A 24472-nucleotide genomic window follows, 5' to 3' on the forward strand; every position below is an offset into this window, starting at 1 on the left:
GGTCCCTTCTGCTGAGCCTCCTGCTCCGGTGTTGGTTGAGGGCGAGTTGGAGTACGTGGTGGAGAAGATCTTAGATTCTCGTCTCTCCAGGCGGAGGCTTCAGTACCTGGTCAAGTGGAAGGGCTATGGTCAGGAGGATAATTCCTGGGTGGTCGCCTCTGATGTGCATGCGGCCGATCTGGTTCGTGCCTTTCACACCGCTCATCCTGATCGCCCTGGTGGTCTTGGTGAGGGTTCGGTGACCCCTCACTAAGGGGGGGGGGGTACTGTTGTGAATTTACCTTTTTGGCTCCCTCTAGTGGTTACTAGTGATTTGACTCTGGGAATGTCTGCCATCCCTTGTATGCTCACCTGGGTCGTTAGGTCAGGGGTGTTGCTATATAAGCTCCCTGGACCTTCAGTTCAATGCCTGGCAACGTTGTAATCAGAGCTAATCTGTTGTGCTCTTGTCTACTGATCCTGGTTCCTGCTAGATTAAGCTAAGTCTGCTTTCTTGCTTTTTGCTATTTGTTTTTGTTTGCATTTTTGTCCAGCTTGTACATAATCTGTATCCTACCTTGCTGGAAGCTCTAGGGAGGCTGGAGTTCTCCCCCCGGGCCGTTAGACGGTTCGGGGGTTCTTGAATTTCCAGTGTGGATTTTTGATAGGGTTTTTGTTGACCATATAAGTTATCTTACTACATTCTGCTATTAGTAAGTGGGCCTCTCTTTGCTAAACCTAGTTCATCTCTGTGTTTGTCATTTCCTCTTACCTCACCGTTATTATTTGTGGGGGGCTTGTATCCAACTTTTGGGGTCTATTCTCTGGAGGCAAGAGAGGTCTTTGTTTTTCTCTTCTAGGGGTAGTTAGTCCTCCGGCTGGCGCGAGACATCTAGCGACCAACGTAGGCATGTTCCCCGGCTACTTCTAGTGTTGGCGTTAGGAGTAGATGTATGGTCAACCCAGTTACCACTGCCCTATGAGCTGGATTTTTGTACTTCGCAGACTTACTTGTTCCTCTGAGACCCTCGCCATTGGGGTCATAACAGGGAACCTGACTTTCAGCAGGGTCAGATTCTGGCTGTGTAGCCTGCAAGGGGAATGTAGTGGTCTGGGTCAATGTACCAGCAGACTCATGTAGCACTGGCTGGGCAATGGGCAGGATGAGGAGGACACACAGATATAGGCCCAAATAATAAAGTGGGCTAAATGCAGTTCAAAATTGGTAACAGGACTAACCAGGCGGCATTGCTTTGTTCAGTGGAGGACAACTGAAATGAGAGGCAGACACAGTTAGTAGGCCCAAATAATAAAGTGGGCCAAATAAAGTTCAAAATTGGTAACAGGAGTAAACAGGCGGCACTGCTTTGTTCAGTGGAGGAGAACACCAAAGAGCGGCAGACACCGTTAGTAGGGCCCAACCAAACTAGTTGGCCAAATGCAGTTTAATATCTGATATAGGCTGAAAGCCTGAAAATTGAAGCTCAGCTTTGTTCAGTGGAGGAGAAAAGCAAGCAGCGGCAGACACCGTTAGTAGGGCCCAACCAAACTAGTAGGCCAAATGCAGTTTCATATTAAAAATATAGGCCGAAAGCCTGAAGATTGAAGCTCAGCTTTTTTCCTTGGAGGACAACACCAAGGAGCGGCAGACACCGTTAGTAGGGCCCAACCAAACTAGTAGGCCAAATGCAGTTTCATATTAAAAATATAGGCCGAAAGCCTGAAGATTGAAGCTCAGCTTTGTTCAGTGGAGGAGAACACCAAGGAGCGGCAGACACCGTTAGTAGGGCCCAACCAAACTAGTAGACCAAATGCAGTTTAAAATTTGTAAATATAGGCCTGAAGATTGAAGCTCAGCTTTGTTCAGTGGAGGAGAACACCAAGGAGCGGCAGACACAGTTAGTAGTGCCCAACCAAACTAGTAGGCCAAATGCAGTTTAATATCTGATATAGGCCGAAAGCCTGAAGATTGAAGATCAGCTTTTTTCCTTGGAGGGCAACACCAAGGAGCGGCAGACACCGTTAGTAGGGCCCAACCAAACTAGTAGCCTAAATGCAGTTTAATATTCTAAATACAGGCCGAAAGCCTGAAGACAGAAGCTCAGGATAAAAAAACAGGAGAACACCAAGGAGCGGCAGACACAGTTACTAGGCCCAACCAAACTAGTAGCCCCAATGCAGTTTTCAAATTCCTATAGGCTGAAAACCTGACAATTGAAGCTCAGCTTTTTCCAGAGGAGGACAGCTGTATTGAGTGGCGCAGACAGACACAGGTAGTAGGCCGTAACCAAAAAAGTTGGCTCAATGCAGTTTAAAAAAGGTTACAGGGGTACACAGGCAGCATTGGTGTGGTCAGCGGAGGACAATTGGAAGGAGTGGCGCAGACTTACTAGGCCTAAAATAAAAAAGTAGGCTCTATGCAGTTTAAAATAGGTTACAGGGGTACACAGGCAGCATTGGTTTGGTCAGCGGAGGACGATTGCAAGGAGGGACCGCAGACAGACTTACTAGGCCTAAAATAAAAAAGTTGGCTCTATGCAGTTTAAAATAGGTTACAGGGGTACACAGGCAGCATTGGTGTGGTCAGCGGAGGACAATTGGAAGGAGTGGCGCAGACTTACTAGGCCTAAAATAAAAAAGTAGGCTCTATGCAGTTTTAAATAGGTTACAGGGGTACACAGGCAGCATTGGTGTGTTCAGCGGAGGACGATTGCAACGAGGGGCAGACACAGTTAGTAGGGCCAAAAAAGCAATAGGCAAAATGCAGTTAAAAATAGGTTACAGGAGTACGCAGGCGGCCTAGCTTTGTTCAGTGGAGGACAACTGTAAGGAGTGTCTGACACAGTTAGTAGGCCAAAATAATAAAGTGAGGTTAATGTCTGGCAAAAAAAAAAATTCACAAATAAACAGGTGGCATACCTAGGTACAGGGGTGGGCTCCTCTGCTGACTTGCAGACAGTGGTAGTTGGCGCAAAGTATTAACTGGTGTAAATGTAGGACAGGGCCCCTGAATATTTTTACTAGCATCAATCATGTCAACAAATTGGTATTGGCAGTGCTATTGAAGGATTTAACAGCACAGACTAAACAGTGGTGGAGCAGTGAGCGGTAATTTTGCAAGTGGTAGAGCACTGTTTGAGCTGGGGGGGAACACTCTCTCGTGGGCGGTGGTACTGGCCCAGGGCCCCTCATGTTACGATGGTGTGTCTGACGTTGGGTGTGCACCACCACCGCCAGAGACACTTCATTGTACTATGAGGGACCCTGTGCCAGTGCCGTCGCCCAAAAGTGGGCACACCCACCTGTTCAGCCAAACGGCACTCGCATGGGTGCTAGCGCCAAGTGGTGACCACGGCCCCGTGGGGGGAGTCAGCCCATTTAGGGAGGTGTAAAAATGGCCTATGGTGGACATACAGCAGCTGCAAATGGAAAAATTTGAGCAGTCAGTAAGACGAGTCCAAAAGCAAGACCTTTTTACAGGAAAGCTAGGTGTCAGCAGGGAAAGGTGGGGCAAAATAATTAGAAATCCATGATTAGTTCATTTTAATGAAGGTTAGATCATCAACATTTTGGGTAGCCAGACAAGTCCTTTTTTCGGTCAGTATTGAACCAGCAGCACTGAATACTCTCTCTGATAGCACACTAGCAGCTGGGCAAGCAAGCTCCTGTAATGCATATTCTGCCAATTCAGGCCAGGTGTCTATTTTAGATGCCCAGTAATCAAATGGGAATGACGTGTGAGGGAGAACATCGATAAGGGAGGAAAAATAGTTAGTAACCATACTGGACAAATGTTGTCTCCGGTCACTTTGAATTGATGCAGCAGTACCTGTCGTGTCTGCGGTCATTGCAAAATCACTCCACAACCTGATCATAAAACCCCTCTGTCCAACGCCACTTCTGATTTGTGCACCTCTAACACCTCTGCCATGTTGCCCCCTACAGCTCGTGTGAGAACCATCACCGCCGCTGTGTGCTGGGAATGCCTGAACCAAAACGGTCTACAAGAGTTGCTTGTTTGGTAGCCAATATTTGCTCAAGGTTCTCATGTGGCATGATATTTTGCAATTTCCCTTTATAGCGTGGATCCAGGAGGCAGGCCAACCAGTAATCGTCATCTGTCATCATTTTGATAATGCGGGGGTCCCTTTTTAGGATACGCAAGGCATAATCCGCCATGTGGGCCAATGTTCCAGGTGTCAATTCACTGCTTGTGCTGGGCTGAGGAGCACTTTCTTGCAAATCAACATCACTTGTGTCCCGCAAAAACCCTGTACCTGACCTTGCAACGCCACCAGTTTCTATTGCCCCCTGAGAAGCTTCCTCCTCCCATAAATATTCATCCCCATCATCCTCCTCGTCCTCCTCCTCTTCGTCCGCCACCTCGTCCAGGAGACTTCCCTGAGCAGACAATGGCTGACTGTCATCAAGGCTTCCCTCGTCCTCAGCTGCAGATGCCTGCTCCTTTATGTGCGTCAAACTTTGCATCAGCAGACTCATTAGGGGGATGCTTATGATGGCGTCGTCTGCACTAACCAGGCGTGTGCATTCCTCAAAACACTGAAGGACTTGACACAGGTCTTGTAGCTTCGACCACTGCACACCTGACAACTCCATGTCTGCCATCCAACTGCCTGCCCGTGTATGTGTATCCTCCCACAAATACATAACAGCACGCCTCTGTTCGCACAGCCTCTGAAGCGTGTGCAGTGTGGAGTTCCACTTTGTTGTAACCGATTATTAGGCGGTGCTGGGGAAGCTGCAAAGATCGCTGATGGTTCTGCATACGGCTGGAGTGTACGGGCGAACGGCGGATGTGCGAGCAAAGTCTTCGCACCTTCAGGAGCAGGGCGGGTAACCCCGGATAACTTTTCAGGAAGCACTGCACCACCAGGTTCAAGGTGTGAGCCAGGCAAGGAATGTGTTTCAGTTGTGAAAGGGCTATGGCAGCCATAAAATTCCTTCCGTTATCACTGACTACCTTGCCTGCCTCAAGATGTACACTGCCCAGCCATGACTGGGTTTCTTGCTGCAAGAACTCGGACAGAACTTCCGCGGTGTGTCTGTTGTCACCCAAACACTTAATTTCCAACACAGCCTGCTGACGCTTACCACTAGCTGTTCCATAATGGGACACCTCGTGTGCAACACTGGCAGCTGCGGATGGAGTAGTCGTGCGACTGCGGTCTGTGGATGAGCTCTCGCTCCTGCTGGAGGACGAGGAGGAGGAGGAGGGGTGGCGAACGCCTACAGCCAACTGTTTCCTAGACCGTGGGCTAGGCAGAACTGTCCCAATATGGCTGTCCCCTGTGGACCCTGCATCCACCACATTAACCCAGTGTGCCGTGATGGAAACGTAACGTCCCTGGCCATGCCTACTGATCCATGCATCTGTTGTGAGGTGCACCTTTCTACTGACAGATTGCCTGAGTGCATGGACAATGCGGTCTTTGACATGCTGGTGGAGGGCTGGGATGGCTTTTCTCGCAAAGAAGTGTCGACTGGGTAGGTCATAGCATGGTACTGCGTAGGCCTTCAGGGCTTTGAAAGCTTCGCTTTCAACCAACCGGTAGGACATCATCTCTAACGAGATTAGTCTAGCAATGTGGGCGTTCAAATCCTGTGTACGCGGATGAGAGGACGAGTACTTCCTTTTCCTAACAAGAGTCTCTTGTAGGGTGAGCTGGACTGGAGAGCTGCATATGGTGGAACTAGCAGGGGTAGTGGTGGACATGGCAGACTGAGAGAGGGTTGGTGATGGTATTCTTGCTGTTGGCCTACATACAGTGTTTCCTACCAAGAACCTGGTGATTCCCTGACTGCTTTGGCCTTGCGACGATACCTCCACATTTGCTGCAGGTGGTGTCGTAAACGGTGGGCTTACAGTGAGGGAAGGAATGTAGCGTTGCTAACTAGCTTAATTGTGAGCGGGTGCAACAACGTTATGGGATGTTTGGTAGTCAGTCCAGGCTTGCAAGTGCATGGTGGTTAAATGTCTACGCATGCAAGTTGTATTTAAATTTTTGACATTCTGACCTCTGCTAAAGGTCCTTGAGCATTTCTTACAGATCACTTTGCACTGATCATTCGGATCTTGGTTAAAAAATTGCCAGACTGCACTCTTCCTACTATCGAATACCTTTTCAGGCATTGCACACTGTGCTACTTTAACCGGATGGCCACGCTGTCCTACAACTGTTTTTGGTTTTGACACACGTTTTTGGCCAGATACGGGCCTGCCAGATGAAAGCTGTTGTGATGTTGATGCCTGCTGCGGCTCCTCCTCCGCTTCAGAGCTACTGCCAGCGGCACCCTGTTCCCCCGATGGCTGCCAATCGGGGTCAACAACTGGGTCATCTATCACCTCCTCTTCTATGTCCTGTGCTCCTTCCTCTGTGTCACCGTGTAAGCCGGTGCTATAGCGTTCGGGATGGGGCACCATAGTCTCATCAGGGTCAGATTCTGGCTCAGTGCACTGCGAGGGCAATGTTGTGATCTGAGTCAATAGAACAGCATAATAATCTAGCTGTGGCTGTGCATCTGTGCACTCCATGTCCGATTCATCTTGTAATGGGCATGGCCTGTTAACAATTTCCCTTTCTAACCCAGGCACGGTATGTGTAAAGAGCTCCATGGAGTAACCTGTTGTGTCGCCTGACGCATCCTTCACTGTTGTTCTGGGTGAAGGACACAAGGAAGCGACTTGTTCCTGACCGGGAGCATCCACTGACGACGCGCTGCTTTTAAATTTTGCACTTTCCGAAGAGGAGGCGAAAGAGCTAGAGGCAGAGTCAGCAAGGAAAGCCAAAACTTTTTCCTGCTGTTCCGGCTTTAAAAGCGGTTTTCCTACTCCCAGAAAAGGGAGCGTTCGAGGCCTTGTGTAGCCAGACGATGACACTGGCTCAACAACTCGAGACTTAAGTGCTGTTTTGCTTTTCCCACGACCACCTGATGCTCCACCACCACTACCATCATTACCAGCTGGCAATGACCGCCCACGGCCACGACCTCTTCCACCAGACTTCCTCATTCTTGGAAAAATGTAACCAAACTAACAACCGTTATATGGTATGTAAAACCAGGTAGAAGGTGTACGTAAACTTGTTGTGAATTTAAATCTCCCTTTATAGGTGTGGGAGACTGCTGGGAAAATCAGGCCCACTGTATTACACTACACAGTTTCAGTGTCAGAAAGTGGCTGACAGATATGCCACAAACAGGACTGACGCAGATGCCCTTAGTGGCAATAGAAATTTCCCTTTATAGGTGTGGGAGACTGCTGGGAAAATCAGGCCCACTGTATTACACTACACAGTTTCAGTGTCAGAAAGTGGCTGACAGATAAGCCACAAACAAGACTGACGCAGATGCCCTTAGTGGCAATAGAAATTTCCCTTTATAGGTGTGGGAGACTGCTGGGAAAATCAGGCCCACTGTATTACACTACACAGTTTCAGTGTCAGAAAGTGGCTGACAGATATGCCACAAACAGGACTGACGCAGATGCCCTTAGTGGCAATAGGAATTTCCCTTTATAGGTGTGGGAGACTGCTGGGAAAATCAGGCCCACTGTATTACACTACACAGCTTCAGTGGCAGACAGTGGCTAGCAGATATATATATATATATATATATATATATATATATATATATATATATATGGGACTGTGCTACAATAACAATCTCCCTACAATGATCTAAGGACAAGTATGGCAGCCAGCAGTAAAAAGGACTGCTGCACACAAAAGTGTGGACAAACAGAGAAACAAGAGAACTGTGCAGAAAGAAGCAACAGGATTTTTGCTTTGAAAAAAGCAGTTGGTTTGCACAGCGGCGTACAAACAGCAATGCAGCTATCAGGGAGCCTTATAAGGCAGCCTTATAAGCTACAGAGCTGATGCACAGAAATCTAGCCTCCACTGTCCCTGCAAAGAAAAGGTGGTGTTGGACAGTGGAAATCGCTACAGCACAAGCGGTTTGGGGGTTTATATTTCCTCCCTAACAATATCCCTGCTTCTGACGAAGCTGCAGCAACCTCTTCCTATGCTACGATCGGCAGAAGTAAGATGGCGGTCAGCGTGCACGCCCCTTTATAGTCCCTGTGACGCCGCTGAAAGCAAGCCAATCACTGTAATGCCCTTTTCTAAGATGGTGGGGACCGAGACCTATGTCATCATGCTGCCCACACTCTGCGTCCACCTTCATTGGCTGAGAAATGGCGGTGAACGCGTCATATGAAACGCGACTTTGGCGCGAAGATCGCCGACCGCATGGCCGATCCCACACTGGGATTGGCTCGGGTTTCACGAAACCCGACTTTGCCGAAAGTCGGCGATTTATGAAATTGACCAATCCGTTTCGCTCAACCCTAATGTCAAGGATTTCATTTCATTCTTTCCGGTAAAATGAATGAGCTCTGTGCGGTCAGTAAAGGTAATGAGGAATGATATTTAGAAATACTTCACAAATTTTATCGCCCAACTTGCGTCAGAGTTTGCTTGTTAATCCTTGGAGAGAGCACGAGCTCCTCAGTGTCTTGGAGACAACTTCAAGAACATATATATCAACAATCCAACATGTCCGTAAAATCCAAACTTTATTGTAGAGCATTTAAAATGTTAGTACACAAAACGATTGATGTGAAAAACAATCCAACATGCGACGCATTTTGGACCACACTGGTTCTTTGTATGTTACGCTGTAACCAATTGCATTCATACTATTTAGAATCCTTCTAACATCAATACTGAACCAAAGCACTTGATGCAAGAGGATGCGGACCCTAGTTAACCCTTAAATCACAAAGATAAAAATGGTTGGGATAAAAATAGCACACAAATATGCTGCTATTGCTAACCATCTAAATAAAAAGCTCAAAAATACATAGTAAGGGTAGGCACTATAGTAGCACCATAAACACAAATCGAAGTTACAAACATGAACAGGCACAATAAGTCGGGGCTGGGAATAGCAAGAACACTAAGGGTATGTTTCCACGGTCAGTAAACGCTGCAGGTTTGACACTGCGTTCATCTGCAGCGTCAAACCCACAGCGGCCAGAGAGTTACAGCATAGTGGATGGGATTTGAAAAAAATCCCATCTCCAGTATGCGTGCAGGGATGCCTCCATCTTCTCTGCGGAGACAGACATGCGACGCGTCTTTCCAGACTGCAGCATGTCTATTTATCTTGCGGAGACGCTCCGTCTCCACAAGATAAATTTCCCGTCCAATCTATTGGGCGCCGTGATTCTGCACGGTTCAGTGAACAGAGGAGTCACCTGCGTTCAAAAGCAAGCAGCGCTTTGAATGCAGCGGACATGTGCTGCGTCCAAAGCGCTGCCGGTTCCTGACCGTGGAAACATACCCTAAGTGATGCTCTGCCATATACACGTTAGCATGTTCACAGCGGCAGACTGCACTTCATATGGGCACTGAACGATCTGTAGCTGATGGGCATAGGCTGCCATTGCTCTCTGAAGCACGAATCCGGTTTAGATACGCTGCATAGAACGATGAACTGTTGTGAAAATTAAAAGATCACTGCTACGAACATTGAATCCCCAGACCTCCTCGTGCGAGCCTGAGATGATTTTGAGAAACCGCGCGCAAGGTAATGACATTACTGCGTGTCTGCTTGGCATGATGAGGCCATTTCAGCGCTCACGGCAGTGATAAGACGATGCGAGGATGAGCGGATGGGTGAAAGTGAAGAGCGGAGACCGGATGGGTGAAAGTGAAGAGCGGAGACCGGATGGGTGAAAGTGAAGAGCAGAGTGGCCGGTGAGGTGATCATAAGGATTATTTTTATTTTTGAACCTTTTAATGGCCCTTTATGGTTAAGAAAAGTGTTGGCTAACTAAATCTGAGAGGAAACAAATTAGAAAAAAAAATTACATTTTGGCGTATGCAGATCTTTGTAATATTTCAATTAAAATTCAATTTCATTTCAATATATTTCACTCATTTCTGAATTTTCCGGTTGTGCAGGACTGTTGAGTGATGAGCATTATCATGTACAAACTATACAAAAGTTGTTTTTTTTGTGGCCTTCCCTGTAATTGCACAATTTCTGAATTATGTAATCATCTTCATCACTTTTAGACCTCATTCAGTTCAATTATTTTTCTAGTGCACAAAACAGATGTTTTTCATTTGAGTTTCTTCAGTGTTTGGTCAGTTTTTCCTTCATCATCATCAGTGATTTTCTTGAATGAAAAATTACAAAGCTTCTCCTGTCCATTAGAATGCTAAACACGGACAGGTCACTGATTAGATTGTGTGTCGTCAGTGATTTTCACAGATCCATAGACTTAGAATGTGTAATATTGATTTGAAATCTTGGTTCCAAAACGGACATGTCTCTATGATTTCATAATGGACACGTCATCTTCAAAAAACTACAGACATCCATGAAAAATGAAGATAGAACACGTACATGAGAAACAGACGTCTGAATGAAGCCTAATAATTTTTCATTCCGTTGTAGTATTTGAGTGACTATAACACTGTAAATTTTGTAGACTAAATAATTTTTCAACCCATTACTTTTCTTTTACAGGGTAACACCAAGATTAATACCTTTAACTGGGCGACGATTAGAAAGCTGAGTTTCAAAAGAAAAAATTTCCTGATTAAACTTCATCCACATATTGATGTGAGTTAAGAAGAATGTTTATTGTATGTCATTTTAGTTTCTTTAAAAGGATAGTCCCAGAATTGAAAGTTAAATGCTATCCACACGAAGTGGGCTAAAGAACTGATTGTAGGGGAATATGGTCTATGACATTGCTGGAGAAAACCATGTGGAGCTCTTGGCTGTTTACGGCAGTCCGATAGACAATGAATAAAGAGCATGTGCCCGTCGATGCGTTTCTGTTCTGTGCTATAGCATCGCAGTATATAGCACAAGTGATGAGACGATCACAGCTCCTAGTCCCCTAAGGGGACTAACAAGAGCAGTGAACAATAAAAAAAACAAAAACTAAAAAGTTCAAATCATCAACACCCTTTTCCCCCATAAAAAATAAAGATATAAAAAAAATTATCACTGCATTCAGAAAAGTCAGATCTATCAAAATATAAAATTAACCCTATCAAGTATACACTGCAAAAAATACGCCGTCAAACAGCTTCATTGACTGAAAAATTTGAATGTAACGGCTCTTGGAAAATTGTGACAACCCTAAAAAAATTTTTTTTTGCAAACTGATTTTTTTTCACCACTAATATAATAAAAAAACTGGACGTGTCTGGTATCATCGTAATTGTACTAATGAGGAGAATCAAATTTTGAGGTCATTTTTACCACAACATTTACACCGTAAAAACAATTCCCAAAGAATATATCAGAATTGCTTTTTTTCACCATTTCAACCCACTTGGAATTTGTTTTCCTCATTTACCAGTACACTATGTGTTAAAATGAATGAGGTCATTGAAAAGTACAACACACTCATATGTCTATGTGGATAGAAAAATAAAAAAGAGTTATTGCTCTGGGAAGATGGGAAGGAAAAATGAAAATGCAAAAATGCAAATTGACATGATGGTGAAGGCGATAATGAGCTGAGTTCAATCACAGACACTGAACACGGACTTCACCAGAAAGTTTGTGTTACTGTTCGGGTTTGGCCCCCTGAACACCGGGTGTTTGTCACGCTGTCATGTGCATGATGACACGGCAAACGCCGCTTCTGATCGTCAGTAAAATTATCACCGATGGTCAAACAGCCGTGGTTCCCAAATGACAGCATGAGTGCGCAGCTGTGATCGGAGGTATAAAGTTTACCTCCGGTCAGTGGTGTCTGCTAATAACAGTGAGAGCAGGAGCGACTGATGGGAGTATTCATCAGCCGGTGCCTGCGCTGTAAATAAATCATTTAAATAATAGTTCCCCTGTATTATTGATAACCAGCCAGGCAAAAATCACAGCTGCGGGCTGCAACCCTCAGCTGTCAGCTTCAGCAAGGCTTGTTATCAAGAAACTGTATTTTTAAATTAATTTTATAACTAATTTTAAAAAATGCCCCCCCCCCCTTCATTTTTGACAATCAGTATTGCTAAAGCAGACAGCTGGGGGCTGGTATTTTTCGGCTGGTAAGGGGCCATGTATATTGGCCCCCAGCCTAAAAATAGAAGCCCGCAGCCACCCAGAAAAGGCGCATCTATGAGATGCGCCAAATCTGGCTCTTTTCCAGGCTCTTCCCACTTGCCCTGTAGCAGTGACAAGTGGGATTCATATTTGTGGGGTTAATGTTACCTTTGTATTGTCCGGTGACATCAAGCCCATGGCTTAGTAATGGAGAGGCGTCTATAAGACGCCTCTTCATTACTTATCCTATAGTTATCTGGTAAATAAACACAGCCAGAATAAAGTCCTTTATTTCAAATAAAACAAAACACTTATTTAAAAATAAACAGTTATACTCACCTTACACCTAATTCCACTGAATCTCTCGTCTCCTGTAATAAAACAAAAATAAAAAACAACAATATCCCTTACCTGTCCGTCGTTCTGTGCCACACTGTAATCCATGTCTGGGGAATAAACCGTTTTAAACCTGGACGGTGCCAAGTTGCGACCGTCCAGGATGAGAACCACTGGTGAATGAGCTGCTGCTAGCGCAGCATCATTGACTAATGGTGACATCATCATGGTTACCGCAGGTCAGTGAAGCTGCGTTCCCAGCCGGGCTGATCTGCGGTGAGATCACCGCTAGCACCGTGATGCAGAGGCGGGTTCACCGCAGTGAAATTCTACCGGTGAACTCGCCTCTGCACCTTGAAACTTTCTCACAGTGCTAGCCAGGATCTCACCAAGGTTACCACAGTTCAGCCTGGCTGGGAACGCAGCCTCAGTGACCTCCGGTAACCTCCAAGACGTCACCATTGGTCACTTATGCTGTGCTCGAGCAGCTCATTCATCAGTGGTTCTCTGCCTGGACGGTCGCATCTTGGCACCGTCCAGGTTGAAAACTGTTTATCCCCCAGACATGGATTATGGTGTGGGACAGAATGACAGACAGGTGAGTGACATGGTTTCTTTTTATTTTTTCTTTATTACAGGAGATGAGGGATTCAGTGAAATTAGGCGTTAGGTGAGTATAACTGTGTTATTTGTAAATAAAAATGTAAAAGTGTTTTATTTCAAATAAAAGACTTTATTCTGGCTGTGTCTTTATTTACAATATAACTATAGGATTATAGACACCTCTCCATTAGTAATCCCACTCATCAATGCGGTCAACTGTATCGGCATCCAGCCAATACAGTTGAACTTGCGATGACGGGCAGGCAGCCCACTGCTAGCACCGGACTCCTCTCATGCTCAAGGGCCCCATAGCGGCCAGGTGGCAGTGCAGGGAGATCGATTCTCACTGCTCTGCTGCAGAATGTAACTGTATTGGCATGCTGTGTATGCCGATACAGTTACAGTAGTGTAGCTCCAGGTGGACCCGGGTGACCGCCCCCTCTGCTCCCCCGGTAGCTACACTACTGTCTCACACTAGGAATCAGTTAAGCTCAGAACTAAAGGCTAGCTTGCAAAATAGATACCATGAGGTTTAACTGCTTTGTTCAGTCAGCTATGATTTCATAAGGAGAATATGGACTTATTGTACTTCCTGGTCACACACTGGTTACATCTTCGAGATCTCTGGACCAGACCGAACACCTTCCTGGGTCTCATCCCGTTATAGCATCACAGGATGAGGAGATAAGTAGAATGGCTAGTAGGAGCCAGGTAGCAAAGCTGTGTTTGATCTCAACATGTAGCAGGGGCCCGGCCACATCCGATGGCACCAAAAGCACCTTTCTAGGACCGTCCATTAAGGAGTTATGACCCATTTTCGATTTGGGAGTTTTTAGCTGCAAGAGGCAAGGGGAGAGATTTAGGTTCAGCCCAGAGGGCAGCAGGGGAATGACCCAAAGGAGATAAAGGCTAGTGTAAGGCCATGTGGTCTCTTATGCTTGCTGTTCACTTTGAAAGTGGGTGTCACGTCGAGTAACGTGCTATGAAGAAATGAGGAACCAGCTGCTGGCCCATGCCCCTGCGGCCCGGGGCACACATGACCTAACATCAACTCAATAATTGACATGATCCATCTGCTTATATCTTTTGTTCTACCACTATTTGTATTTGCATATTTGACCTTTGTATATGCATAACCATTGTGTATATAGTGTATTGTCTAGTGTGCCCTTAAGGTGACAAAATATATAATTTAACCTTGCGCTGCTCTTTTATCACGATCCACAAATCCACACGACAGTTTCTCCACTTAACTTATTATGCTCACGGGTTAATTCTGGCCTGATATAATCCCATTAATGGACCGGGCTTATATCTAATGAGGAACTGATGGTAGTCCTACTGGGCAGACCAACCGCTGTTTCCCTGGTGCTAGTGAAATGGGCCTCTCAGCCTGTCCAGGTTGTGAGCAAGTTTTGTGCCAGGTCAATGACTGCATAGGCAACAACTTCTTACTTCCCGGCGCCTCCCTGAGCCCATGTGGACAGGGTGTGTCTGTATAAAACTGTGCCAAGCTGACCTTAGGTGTCCGCAGGGGGTGCAGAACGTCACGTTGGTGATAGTGGGGAGACCGCATTATGTGATCCTTCTGACATAATAATAAAATCAGGTGGGGTGGCAAAGTGCGGGTTCATCATACATGGGTTCTTCTAAGCAGCTGCCTAGCACTCAGAATATGAAAATGGGGGAGTCCCACAAAGCAGGAGAAAGATATAGGAAGATAGCAAAGTGTTTTCAAGTTGCCCTTTTCTTAGTTCGAAATGTAATTAAGAAATGGCAGTTAAAAGGAAAAGCGATGGTCAAGATAAGGTCTGGAAGACCAAGCAAAATTTCAGCGAGAGCTGCTCGTAGAATTGCTAGAGAGGTAAATCAGAACCCCTGCTTAACTGCAAAAGACCTTCAGAAAGATTTAGCAGGCTTTGGAGTTATGGCACGTTGTTCTACTGTTCAGAGACACCTGCACAAATATGGCCCTCATGGAAGAATCATCAGAAGAAAACCTCTTCTGCGTCCTCACCATAAAATTCAGTGTCAGACATACGCTTCAGAAGTAAAAGCCTGATGCATTTTGAAAACAAGTCCTGTGGACCGAACAGGTTAAAATAGAACTCTTTGCCCACAATGATCAAAAGTATGTGTGGAGAAAGAAAAAGAATTTAAAAAGAACATCTCGCTAACCATTAAGCATAGGGGAAGATCAATCATGCTTTGGGGTTGTGTTGCAATCAATGGGAACATTTCACTGGTAGAGGGAAGAGTTATTTTAATGAAATTTCAACAAATTCTTGATGCAAACATAATACCTTCTGTAGAAAAGATCATGTTGAAACGAGGATGGTTTGTACAAATGGATAATGATCCTAAACACACGTCAAAATCCACAATACACTACCTCAAAGTCACAAGCTGAAGGTTTTAAAATGGCAGTTTACAGTCTCCTGATCTGAACATCATTGAAAATCTGTGGCTAGACCTCAAAATAGCAGTGCATGCAAGACAACCCAGGAATCTCACAGAACTGGAAGAATTTTCCAAGGAAGAATGGATGAAAATCCCTCAATCAAGAATTGAAAGACTCTTGTCTGGCTACAAAAATCATTAACAAGCTGTGATATTTTCAAAAGGGGGTGCTGCTAGGTACTAACCATGCAGGGTGCCAAAACTTTTGCTTTGGCCCATTTCCCTTTTTGTAATTTTTAAAATGTAAACGATGAAAAAATATATATTTTTGCATAAAATACATAAGAAATGTGTCATCTTTAACTTTAGGCCTGTTAGAGATCATTTTATTTTCAACTTGCTTAACTATTCACAATAACAGTAATTTTGACCAGGGGTGCTCAAACGTTTACATGCCACTGTATTACTAAATTCCCTGTCTAACCAGCCCTTTATAATGTTATTCACTTAAATCCATATTTTTTAAAAAAGGTATTTATAAGCTCTGCTTTTCCAATGCTTATTAGGTCTTTGTCTAGTCCCTGCCATCTTTGACTAATGCCATGTTCTGCACTTCCGGTCATGTGCAGTGTCCGGTCATGAAAATGATGCACGACATAGCACATATTCACTCTGTCGGCACCATTATAGTCTATGGCCCCTTCGGAGCCCGAATCCCATTTTGCATAGGGGCACGGACATAAGACCTGACATGACCAGCGAACAGGTGCCAAAATGCAGTGTTAAAGCACCCAAGTCAGATCTCCACCTCCTTAATCATTAGAAGCTCAGACTGCTGCTCTTTCCATCCCTCATACTTCACTCTACAAGACAAGTCATTCCATTCTGGTACAATAAAAATAGAAAAATTATAAACTGCAAACATTTTCTTCACTAGCATGTAGAGGATCAGATCTTTTTGCAATCACGTCTTCATTTTCTTGTATCTTGTCTTTTATAGACCTTGTGTAAAGACACTTTAGAGTTCACCATGGTAAGTCGAGATGTCTGTAAAACCTTTTGGAAAACTTGTGTGGAGTATCATGCCTTCTTCCGCCTATCTGAAGAACCCAAATGTAAGCCAAGACCATTCCTCTGCAGTAAAGGCTCGAACTTCCGATACAGGTAAAAGACAATTAGTCTAGAGTTACTGGAAAATAACAATTTCATTCTAGAATCGTCATAATAAAATTTGAAATAAAGGAAAAAGTGAATGTTGGGGTCTGATATAAATTGATGGTGAGTTTTCAAAAGTAATTTCTTCTACTTGGAGCAAGATATTATAATCTCAGTAAATATTATTTGTAAAAAAAAATTGCAAAGGCTCCATAAAGCTCATTGCTGTACCACAGAACTATTTATGGATTCTATGCTTGAGAATTCTTAAAATCTTATTCTCCAGTCCTTTAAATTTTAAAATTAGCAATTTACTTATTAACAATCCTCTACATTCTCAAGATCGTAGGGATTTTATATGTTATTTACTGCTCCTTGCGTACGTTACTGGCCACTGCTGCGGTCTGGCTGTGGTGACCAAACAAATGCAGTGCACACAAACTGTTTCCTATAGCTTGTAAGTGCTGCTCTGAAGCTGGCTACATCATTGGAGTGCACTATTAGCTCCTAATCCAGGCTAGATCCAGTCCCCTTATGCAAAGTTGCCTTGGAGAGAGCACAGTTTGTCTGAACTGTCAAACAGGTGTACCCCCACCACCCAAGAGCAGGAAACCGTGAGGCAAGGGAACAGTGCACTCCAGAAGACAAGATAAGACAACCCCTTTAAAACATGACACTAGTCAAGTGTCATGTGCATAAGTATCTACGTGATGAATACTGCGCTAAACACCATGGCTTAGATTCAAACGGATTTTACCAGATTTCTAGCATAAATTGCTTTGAAAAGTCTCAAATTGTTTGCACAACATAATAATAATTTTTATTTATATAGTGCCAACATATTCCGCAGCACTTTACAATTAAGCGGGGACATGTGCAGACAATAAATTCAATACAAGTTAAGACAATTTAAACAGTGACATTAGGGGTGAGGTCCCTGCTCGCAAGCTACAAGGCAACTAAGTTGTGCAAGAATTTTTGTGACTTGGCATTTTCACTCCGGTTTCTACCATATCCACCAAAATTGGTGGAGTTGGGGAGTGACAGGGGCACAACAACATGTGCTTGTCAAATTCCTGTCAAGCTGTGGCGTGCCTTTTGCCACAAATGTTACATCAGTCCTTGATTGGAGTAAAATTTGTGCTGAGGCACAAGGAGGCATCTGAGACATCTGATTCATTAAGATGCACCTGTTTCATTACATGGCGTCCCTTCCCTCATCAAGACCGGCTTGAACAATGCCAGTCTTTATGAATTCGCCCCTATGTTCTCTTTCATTTCATCTTCAGTGGAAGAACCCAAAAGCAGTTGATTGATTCGTGGACTAAAGGAAAAGCAAAGAATCTTCCCTTTGAAAGGTAAGTTTTTCATATCTAAAAGTCACGTATCGGTAAATGTACTTTACAACAAATTTGTCTACTGCAATTCCAGAAAACATTTACAAGCAAACCTTCATGAAAGACAATGCAGATCTTCCCCTGACCTCCTGACCGAAGTGGCCAAACAGGTAACGCATCCCTAAAATGTATACAAATCCACATCTACTTCTATACTTCATCTTTAGTTTAATGCTGGCAATAGCAGATGCAATGTGGTCTTCAAACTCACTACCTCACCTATAGAACTAAGGAGCACTATACCAAATAGTAACATAATATTTGTGAATCACTAAATGGATATTGATAATGTCTTACTGACCATGTCTTTCTGACCATTTTCCAGCCCAATGACTTGCGCCTACTATACACCAGCAGACCATGCTCCAGGAGTGTAAACAGCGTGGGCTGGGATCCAGTTCTAGACAGGCATCGAAGAAACTCGGCCATTGAAGTCATTTTTACTTCAGAGATGGAGCACCCAAAACCGGAGGTGCTGGAACAAGTGTCTTTGCAGCCTTCAAAAAGTAGCTCTTCATTCCCTGGGTGCAGCTATGGTGACATAGCCAGTGGGTTGTCACAAGAGCGTCCATACAGGAGACCATTGTCTTGTTATGAGGAAACTAATCATTTTTTGGGGAATCGTAAAAGTTCTTCTGAAGGCAGCATGAGGGAGACAGTTCCTGCATCACCAAGGACGTATATCGATATGGGTCCTACAGCAAGACAGAAGTTCTATAAAAGCCCTCCAAGCATATATTGCTACACCGATGGTATATCGCCAATACCAGCTCAGACAGCCGCAGTAGTTGAGGAAATTATAAGACTTACTAGCCAATCTAAACTTTTTGCAGGACAACCAGCGGATAGGAGTCCAAGTGCCACTAGGTTAAAGGAATATCATCAACCAGTTTACCCTCGGACCAGTTGCAAAAATAGTTCAGGCATGGGATCGCAGGTAGAAACATACATAACAAATGCAGAAGATGATCAAGAATCTTATCCCAAGAGATCTTTGAGTCATTCAGACATGAAATCTGAAGGTTTTCCCCAAGCTTCAGAATTCAGACCTCTAGGTCCCTACCCCATACTTAGTAGAACATCGAGTGTCTCAAGGAACCCCCTACCTCATCAGCTTCCTCCATTACCTCTTCCACCACCACCATTACCACCACGTCCTCCTGCATCAAACTCAAAGAAAGGTCCACAAGTCACAGAAAGATATGTATACAGTGGGACTGAATCGAGTGACTCAGAATCAGAGATTATAAATCCATATTACTATGCTGTATTTGGGAAAAATATAAGACATCCCATGGCGAGAGTCAGATTGTCCTCAGGCAGCCTTCAACTAGAAGAAGAGGAAGACCTCCCCTTTAATATCCATGCATGGGAAAGCAGGAAGCCTAAGCAAGAGTGGAAGCATTTTCATACCTAAACTCTACATCCTACTTTGACCATCATTTTTCACATATATCTAGAAATAATCTATGTACAAAGTTGAGAAACTTGGTAAATATATTGCTTTACTCACATTTGCACTCGTCCACATTACAGAGCTGCATTACCAATTCTGCTGGTCTGGTCAGTTAACAAAATTTCGAAATACACCATCAACTAGAAGGGCATCAAAACATCGCTGAAAAAAGGCCATACTTACTAATACAGGTTTACAAAGTTTTAACCAGAGATCTAAGGGAGAACATTTCTCCTTGCGAAGAGCGCTAAGCCAGTGTTAGGAGACTTATAGGTCATACAATCAGGGCCGGACTGGGACAAAAAAAAAAAAAAAGCAGCCCTGCCACACAAACCCCACCAGCCCACATACTATAACACTCCCCCACACCCGATTAGTGGATTTTGCTATACTTTGTTGGGCCTTTCAAACACTCCTCTTAAAGGTGTTATTTGAAGAGCCATGTGTGAAAGCCGCTGCAGTGCACACGATCGACTGCTTCTTTAGAGCACCAGTTCTCGGCATCATGGGGGTCCCAGCGCTCGGACCCCAACGACTACATAAGTCTTGGGATAGGGGATTACTTGGCATAATCCATTTAAATGGGTTATCCAATTTATGCACCGTATTTTTCGGACTATAAGACGCACCTAGGTTTTAGAGGATGAAATTAGGGGAAAAAAAACTGAAGCAAAAAATGTGGTCAATTCTGTACTTAATGTCCCCTATCCTGGTAAATATGATCCTCTCATCCCTGGCCTGGTAGGCATGGCCTCCTCATCCCTATACTGGTATGCAGGGTCCCCATCTCGTCTAAATATGCATGGCCCCATCCCTATCCTGGTATGCAGGGCTCCATCCTTTACTTGTTATGATTGGCCCCCATCCCAGTCCTGGTATGCATGGTCCCATCCTTATCCTGATGATTGGTCCCATTCTTTCCTTATCCTGGCATACATGGCCCCATTAGAAAAGGTTACAAAAACCAAACCATTACACTTACCTTCCCAGCACTCCCTCGCAGCATCTTGTTCTGATGCCAGCAGCTGCTTTATGCTTGTAAGCAGCGCATAGCAGGGACGTCATGCGCTGCTTGCAAGCCGAAGGGCAGTTGCCGAAATACTCAGTGCTCTGCATGCTGGGACTGTTCATCGCAGAGAGCAGTGAGTATTCATTGCCCTTAAGTAGCGTGCAGTGTCTCAGCCTGAGCCTTCCTGCAGGGACTGGCGGTCACATGTGCCGATACTTAAGAGAAATATTAAGTATATATACAGCACAGGAAAAGTGGTACTGAGCAGGGTATATATACAGGACAGGAAAAGTGGTACTGTGCAGTGTATATATACAGGGCAGGAGGAGTGGTACTGTGCGGTGTATATATACAGGACAGGAGAAGTGGTACTGTGCAGTGTATATATACAGGACAGGAAAAGTGGTACTGAGCAGGGTATATATACAGGACAGGAAAAGTGGTACTGTGCCGTGTATATATACAGGGCAGGAGGAGTGGTACTGTGCGGTGTATAATATATATACAGGACAGGAGAAGTGGTACTGTGCAGCGTATATATACAGGACAGGAGAAGTGGTACAGTGCAGCGTATATACACAGGACAGGAGACGTGGTACTGTGCAGCGTATACAGTTAAGTCCATATATATTTGGACAGAGACAACATTTTTCTAATTTTGGTTATAGACATTACCACAATGAATTTTAAACAAAACAATTCAGATGCAGTTGAAGTTCAGACTTTCAGCTTTCATTTGAGGCTATCCACATTAAAATTGGATGAAGGGTTTAGGAGTTTCAGCTCATTAACATGTGCCACCCTATTTTTAAAGGGACCAAAAGTAATTGGACAGATTAAATAATTTTAAATAAAATGTTCATTTCTAGTACTTGGTTGAAAACCCTTTGTTGGCAATGACTGCCTGAAGTCTTGAACTCATGGACATCACCAGACGCTGTGTTTCCTCCTTTTTGATGCTCTGCCAGGCCTCCACTGCAATGGTTTTCAGTTGCTGTTTGTTTGTGGGCCTTTCTGTCTGAAGTTTAGTCTATAACAAGTGAAATGCATGCTCAATTGGGTTGAGATCAGGTGACTGACTTGGCCATTCAAGAATATTCCACTTCTTTGCTTTAATAAACTCCTGGGTTGCTTTGGCTTTATGTTTTGGGTCATTGTCCATCTGTAGTATGAAACGACGACCAATCAGTTTTGCTGCATTTGGCTGGATCTGAGCACACAGTATGTCTCTGAATACCTCAGAATTAATTTGGCTGCTTCTGTCCTGTGTCACATCATCAATAAATACTAGTGACCCAGTGCCACTGGCAGCCATGCATGCCCAAGCCATCACACTGCCTCCGCCGTGTTTTACAGATGATGTGGTATGCTTTGGATCATGAGCTGTACCACGCCTTCGCCATACTTTTCTCTTTCCATCATTCTGGTAGAGGTTGATCTTGGTTTCATCTGTCTAAAGAACGTTCTTCCAGAACTGTGCTGGCTTTTTTAGATGTTTTTTAGCAAAGTCCAGTCTAGCTTTTTATTCTTGATGCTTATGAGTGGCTTGTACCGTGCAGTGAACCCTCTGTATTTACTTTCATGCAGTCTTCTCTTTATGGTAGATTTGGATATTGATACGCCGACCTCCTGGAGAGTGTTGGTCACTTGGTTGGCTGTTGTGAAGGGGTTTCTCTTCACCATGGAGATTATTCTGCGATCATCCACCACTGTTGTCTTCCGTGGGCGCCCAGGTCTTTTTGCATTGATGAGTTCACCAGTGCTTTCTTTCTTTCTTTTTCTCAGGATGTACCAAACTGTAGATTTTGCCACTCCTAATATTGTAGCAATTTCTCGGATGGGTTTTTTCTGTTTTCGCAGCTTAAGGATGGCTTGTTTCACCTGCATGGAGAGCTCCTTTGACCGCATGTTTACTTCACAGCAAAACCTTCCAAATGCAAGCACCACACCTCAAATCAACTCCAGGCCTTTTATCTGCTTAATTGAGAATGACATAACGAAGGGATTGCCCACACCTGTCCATGAAATAGCCTTGGAGTAAATTGTCCAATTACTTTTGGTCCCTTTAAAAACAGGGTGGCACATGTAAAGGAGCTGAAACGCCTAAACCCTTCATCCAATTTTAATGTGGATACCCTCAAATGAAAGCTGAAAGTCTGAACTTCAACTTCATCTGAGTTGTTTTGTTTAAAATTCATTGTGGTAATGTCTATAACCAAAATTAGAAAAATGTTGTCTCTGTCCAAATATATATGGACTTAATTGCATATACAGGACAGGAGAAGTGGTACTGTGCAGCGTATATATACAGGACAGGAGGAGTGGTACTGTGCAGTGTATATATACAGGACAGGAGGAGAGGTGCTGTGCAGTGTATATATACAGGACAGGAGGAGTGGTGCTGTGCAGTGTATATATACAGGACAGGAGGAGTGGTGCTGTGCAGTGTATATATACAGGACAGGAGGAGTAGTACTGTGCAGTGTATATATACAGGACAGGAGGCGAGGTACTGTGCAGCGTATATATGTATATATACAGGACAGGAGGAGTGGTACTGTGCAGTGTATATATACAGGACAGGAGGAGTGGTGCTGTGCAGTGTATATATACAGGACAGGAGGAGTGGTGCTGTGCAGTGTATATATACAGGACAGGAGGCGAGGTACTGTGCAGCGTATATATACAGGACAGGAGAAGTAGTACTGTGCAGTGTATATATACAGGACAGGAGGCGAGGTACTGTGCAGCGTATATATACAGGACAGGAGGCGAGGTACTGTGCAGCAAATATATACAGCACTGGAGGAGTGGTACTAAGCAGTGTACATATATACAGATTCTTAGATTTACACCAAGCAGGTTATATATATATATATATATATATATATATATATATATATATATATATATATATATATATATATATATATATATATATATATATATACACCTTATTTTTCGGATTATAAGACACACTTTTTTTACCCAAAATTTTTGGGGAAAATGGGGGTGCGTCTTATAATGCGGATATACCTTTCCGGCCGCTGTGGAGCAGGGTCCCAGGGTCACTGCAGGCTGGGATGAGGGGGTGTTCTGATGTGCGGCACGCCGCTGCGGGAACTCTGCCGACATTTTGTGAAAGGCCAGAGCCCCTGCATTTCAGCTCAGCGCTGAAATCTCATCTCCCGAGATTTTGGTGCCGAGATCTCCGTCTGCTCATGCTCCACCCCCGGCAGCCATTTTCCCGGAGTCCACCCCATAGGAAATCATCCAACTGCGGGTCTCTGGCCTTTCACAAAATGTCAGCAGCGCCCCCCCAGCAGCGAACACCCACAGCAGTGCGCCGCACATCCGAACACCCCGTCATCCCAACCTGCGGCCTGCAGCAATGCTCCACTCTTGCCTCCTCCAGCACCGACCCTGCACATGAAGAAGTCCGGGATCAAGCAGCTCATCCTGAACTTCCGCTTCATGTTTAGTTTGTCCAAAAGCGGAGACAGTGACTGCAGCGTTGTTTGGCACCGGGCATCACGTGTCACAACACCACATCAGAGCCCCAGGGAGTCATCACAGCCACTGTGGGAACGGCGCGGGAGGTGAGTATAGGCTTTATTATTTTATCCGGGCCAAACATTTAGTTTAAGACTAGGTTGTCATAGTTGGAGACAATCCCTTTAAGCAGTGGACTCTTTATTATTATTATTATTTCAATTTTATATCCGAGAAAAATGTTCTGTTATTGATCTGAAACGTTGCCACATGGGCCAATAAAGACTCCACCACTTTTATCACAATTAGGCCTGGGTCACACTTGCGAGTGTAATGCGAGAAACTCGCGCATCAATACCCGACACTGCTGCCGGCACTCGGGACCGGAGTGCGCGACTGCATAGAAATACATGCAGCCACAAACTCCGGTCCCAAGTGCTGATGAACGAGTTGTTGTAGAGATGTGTCTGCTGCTAGAACTCTGTGTGGCATTGACCTGGTCTCTAATCTAAGGTGCTGTTAACCTGCGATTTCTGAGGCTGGTGACTCGGA

The 24472-nt window shown here is 44.5% G+C and overlaps 1 protein-coding gene across 2 annotated transcripts in view; it reads left to right on the forward strand.

Moving 5' to 3' along the window:
- FRMD7 (FERM domain containing 7) overlaps positions 1-19719 on the forward strand; it is a 78083-nt gene extending 58364 nt beyond the window's left edge. Inside the window, exons 8-12 of one of the 2 annotated variants that reach the window (XM_077285348.1) lie at positions 10540-10635; positions 16412-16575; positions 17856-17924; positions 17998-18073; positions 18289-19719. In XM_077285348.1, the coding sequence (XP_077141463.1) occupies positions 10540-10635; positions 16412-16575; positions 17856-17924; positions 17998-18073; positions 18289-19380 (1497 nt within the window). In that variant the 3' untranslated portion in view covers positions 19381-19719. The remainder of the gene's footprint in view (positions 1-10539; positions 10636-16411; positions 16576-17855; positions 17925-17997; positions 18074-18288) is intronic. The other variant, XM_077285349.1, reaches the window with a different exon arrangement.
- Positions 19720-24472: the final 4753 nt, after the last annotated feature.

Source organism: Ranitomeya variabilis, chromosome 2 (assembly GCF_051348905.1).
Source record: "Ranitomeya variabilis isolate aRanVar5 chromosome 2, aRanVar5.hap1, whole genome shotgun sequence".
Taxonomy (NCBI): Eukaryota; Metazoa; Chordata; class Amphibia; order Anura; family Dendrobatidae; genus Ranitomeya; species Ranitomeya variabilis.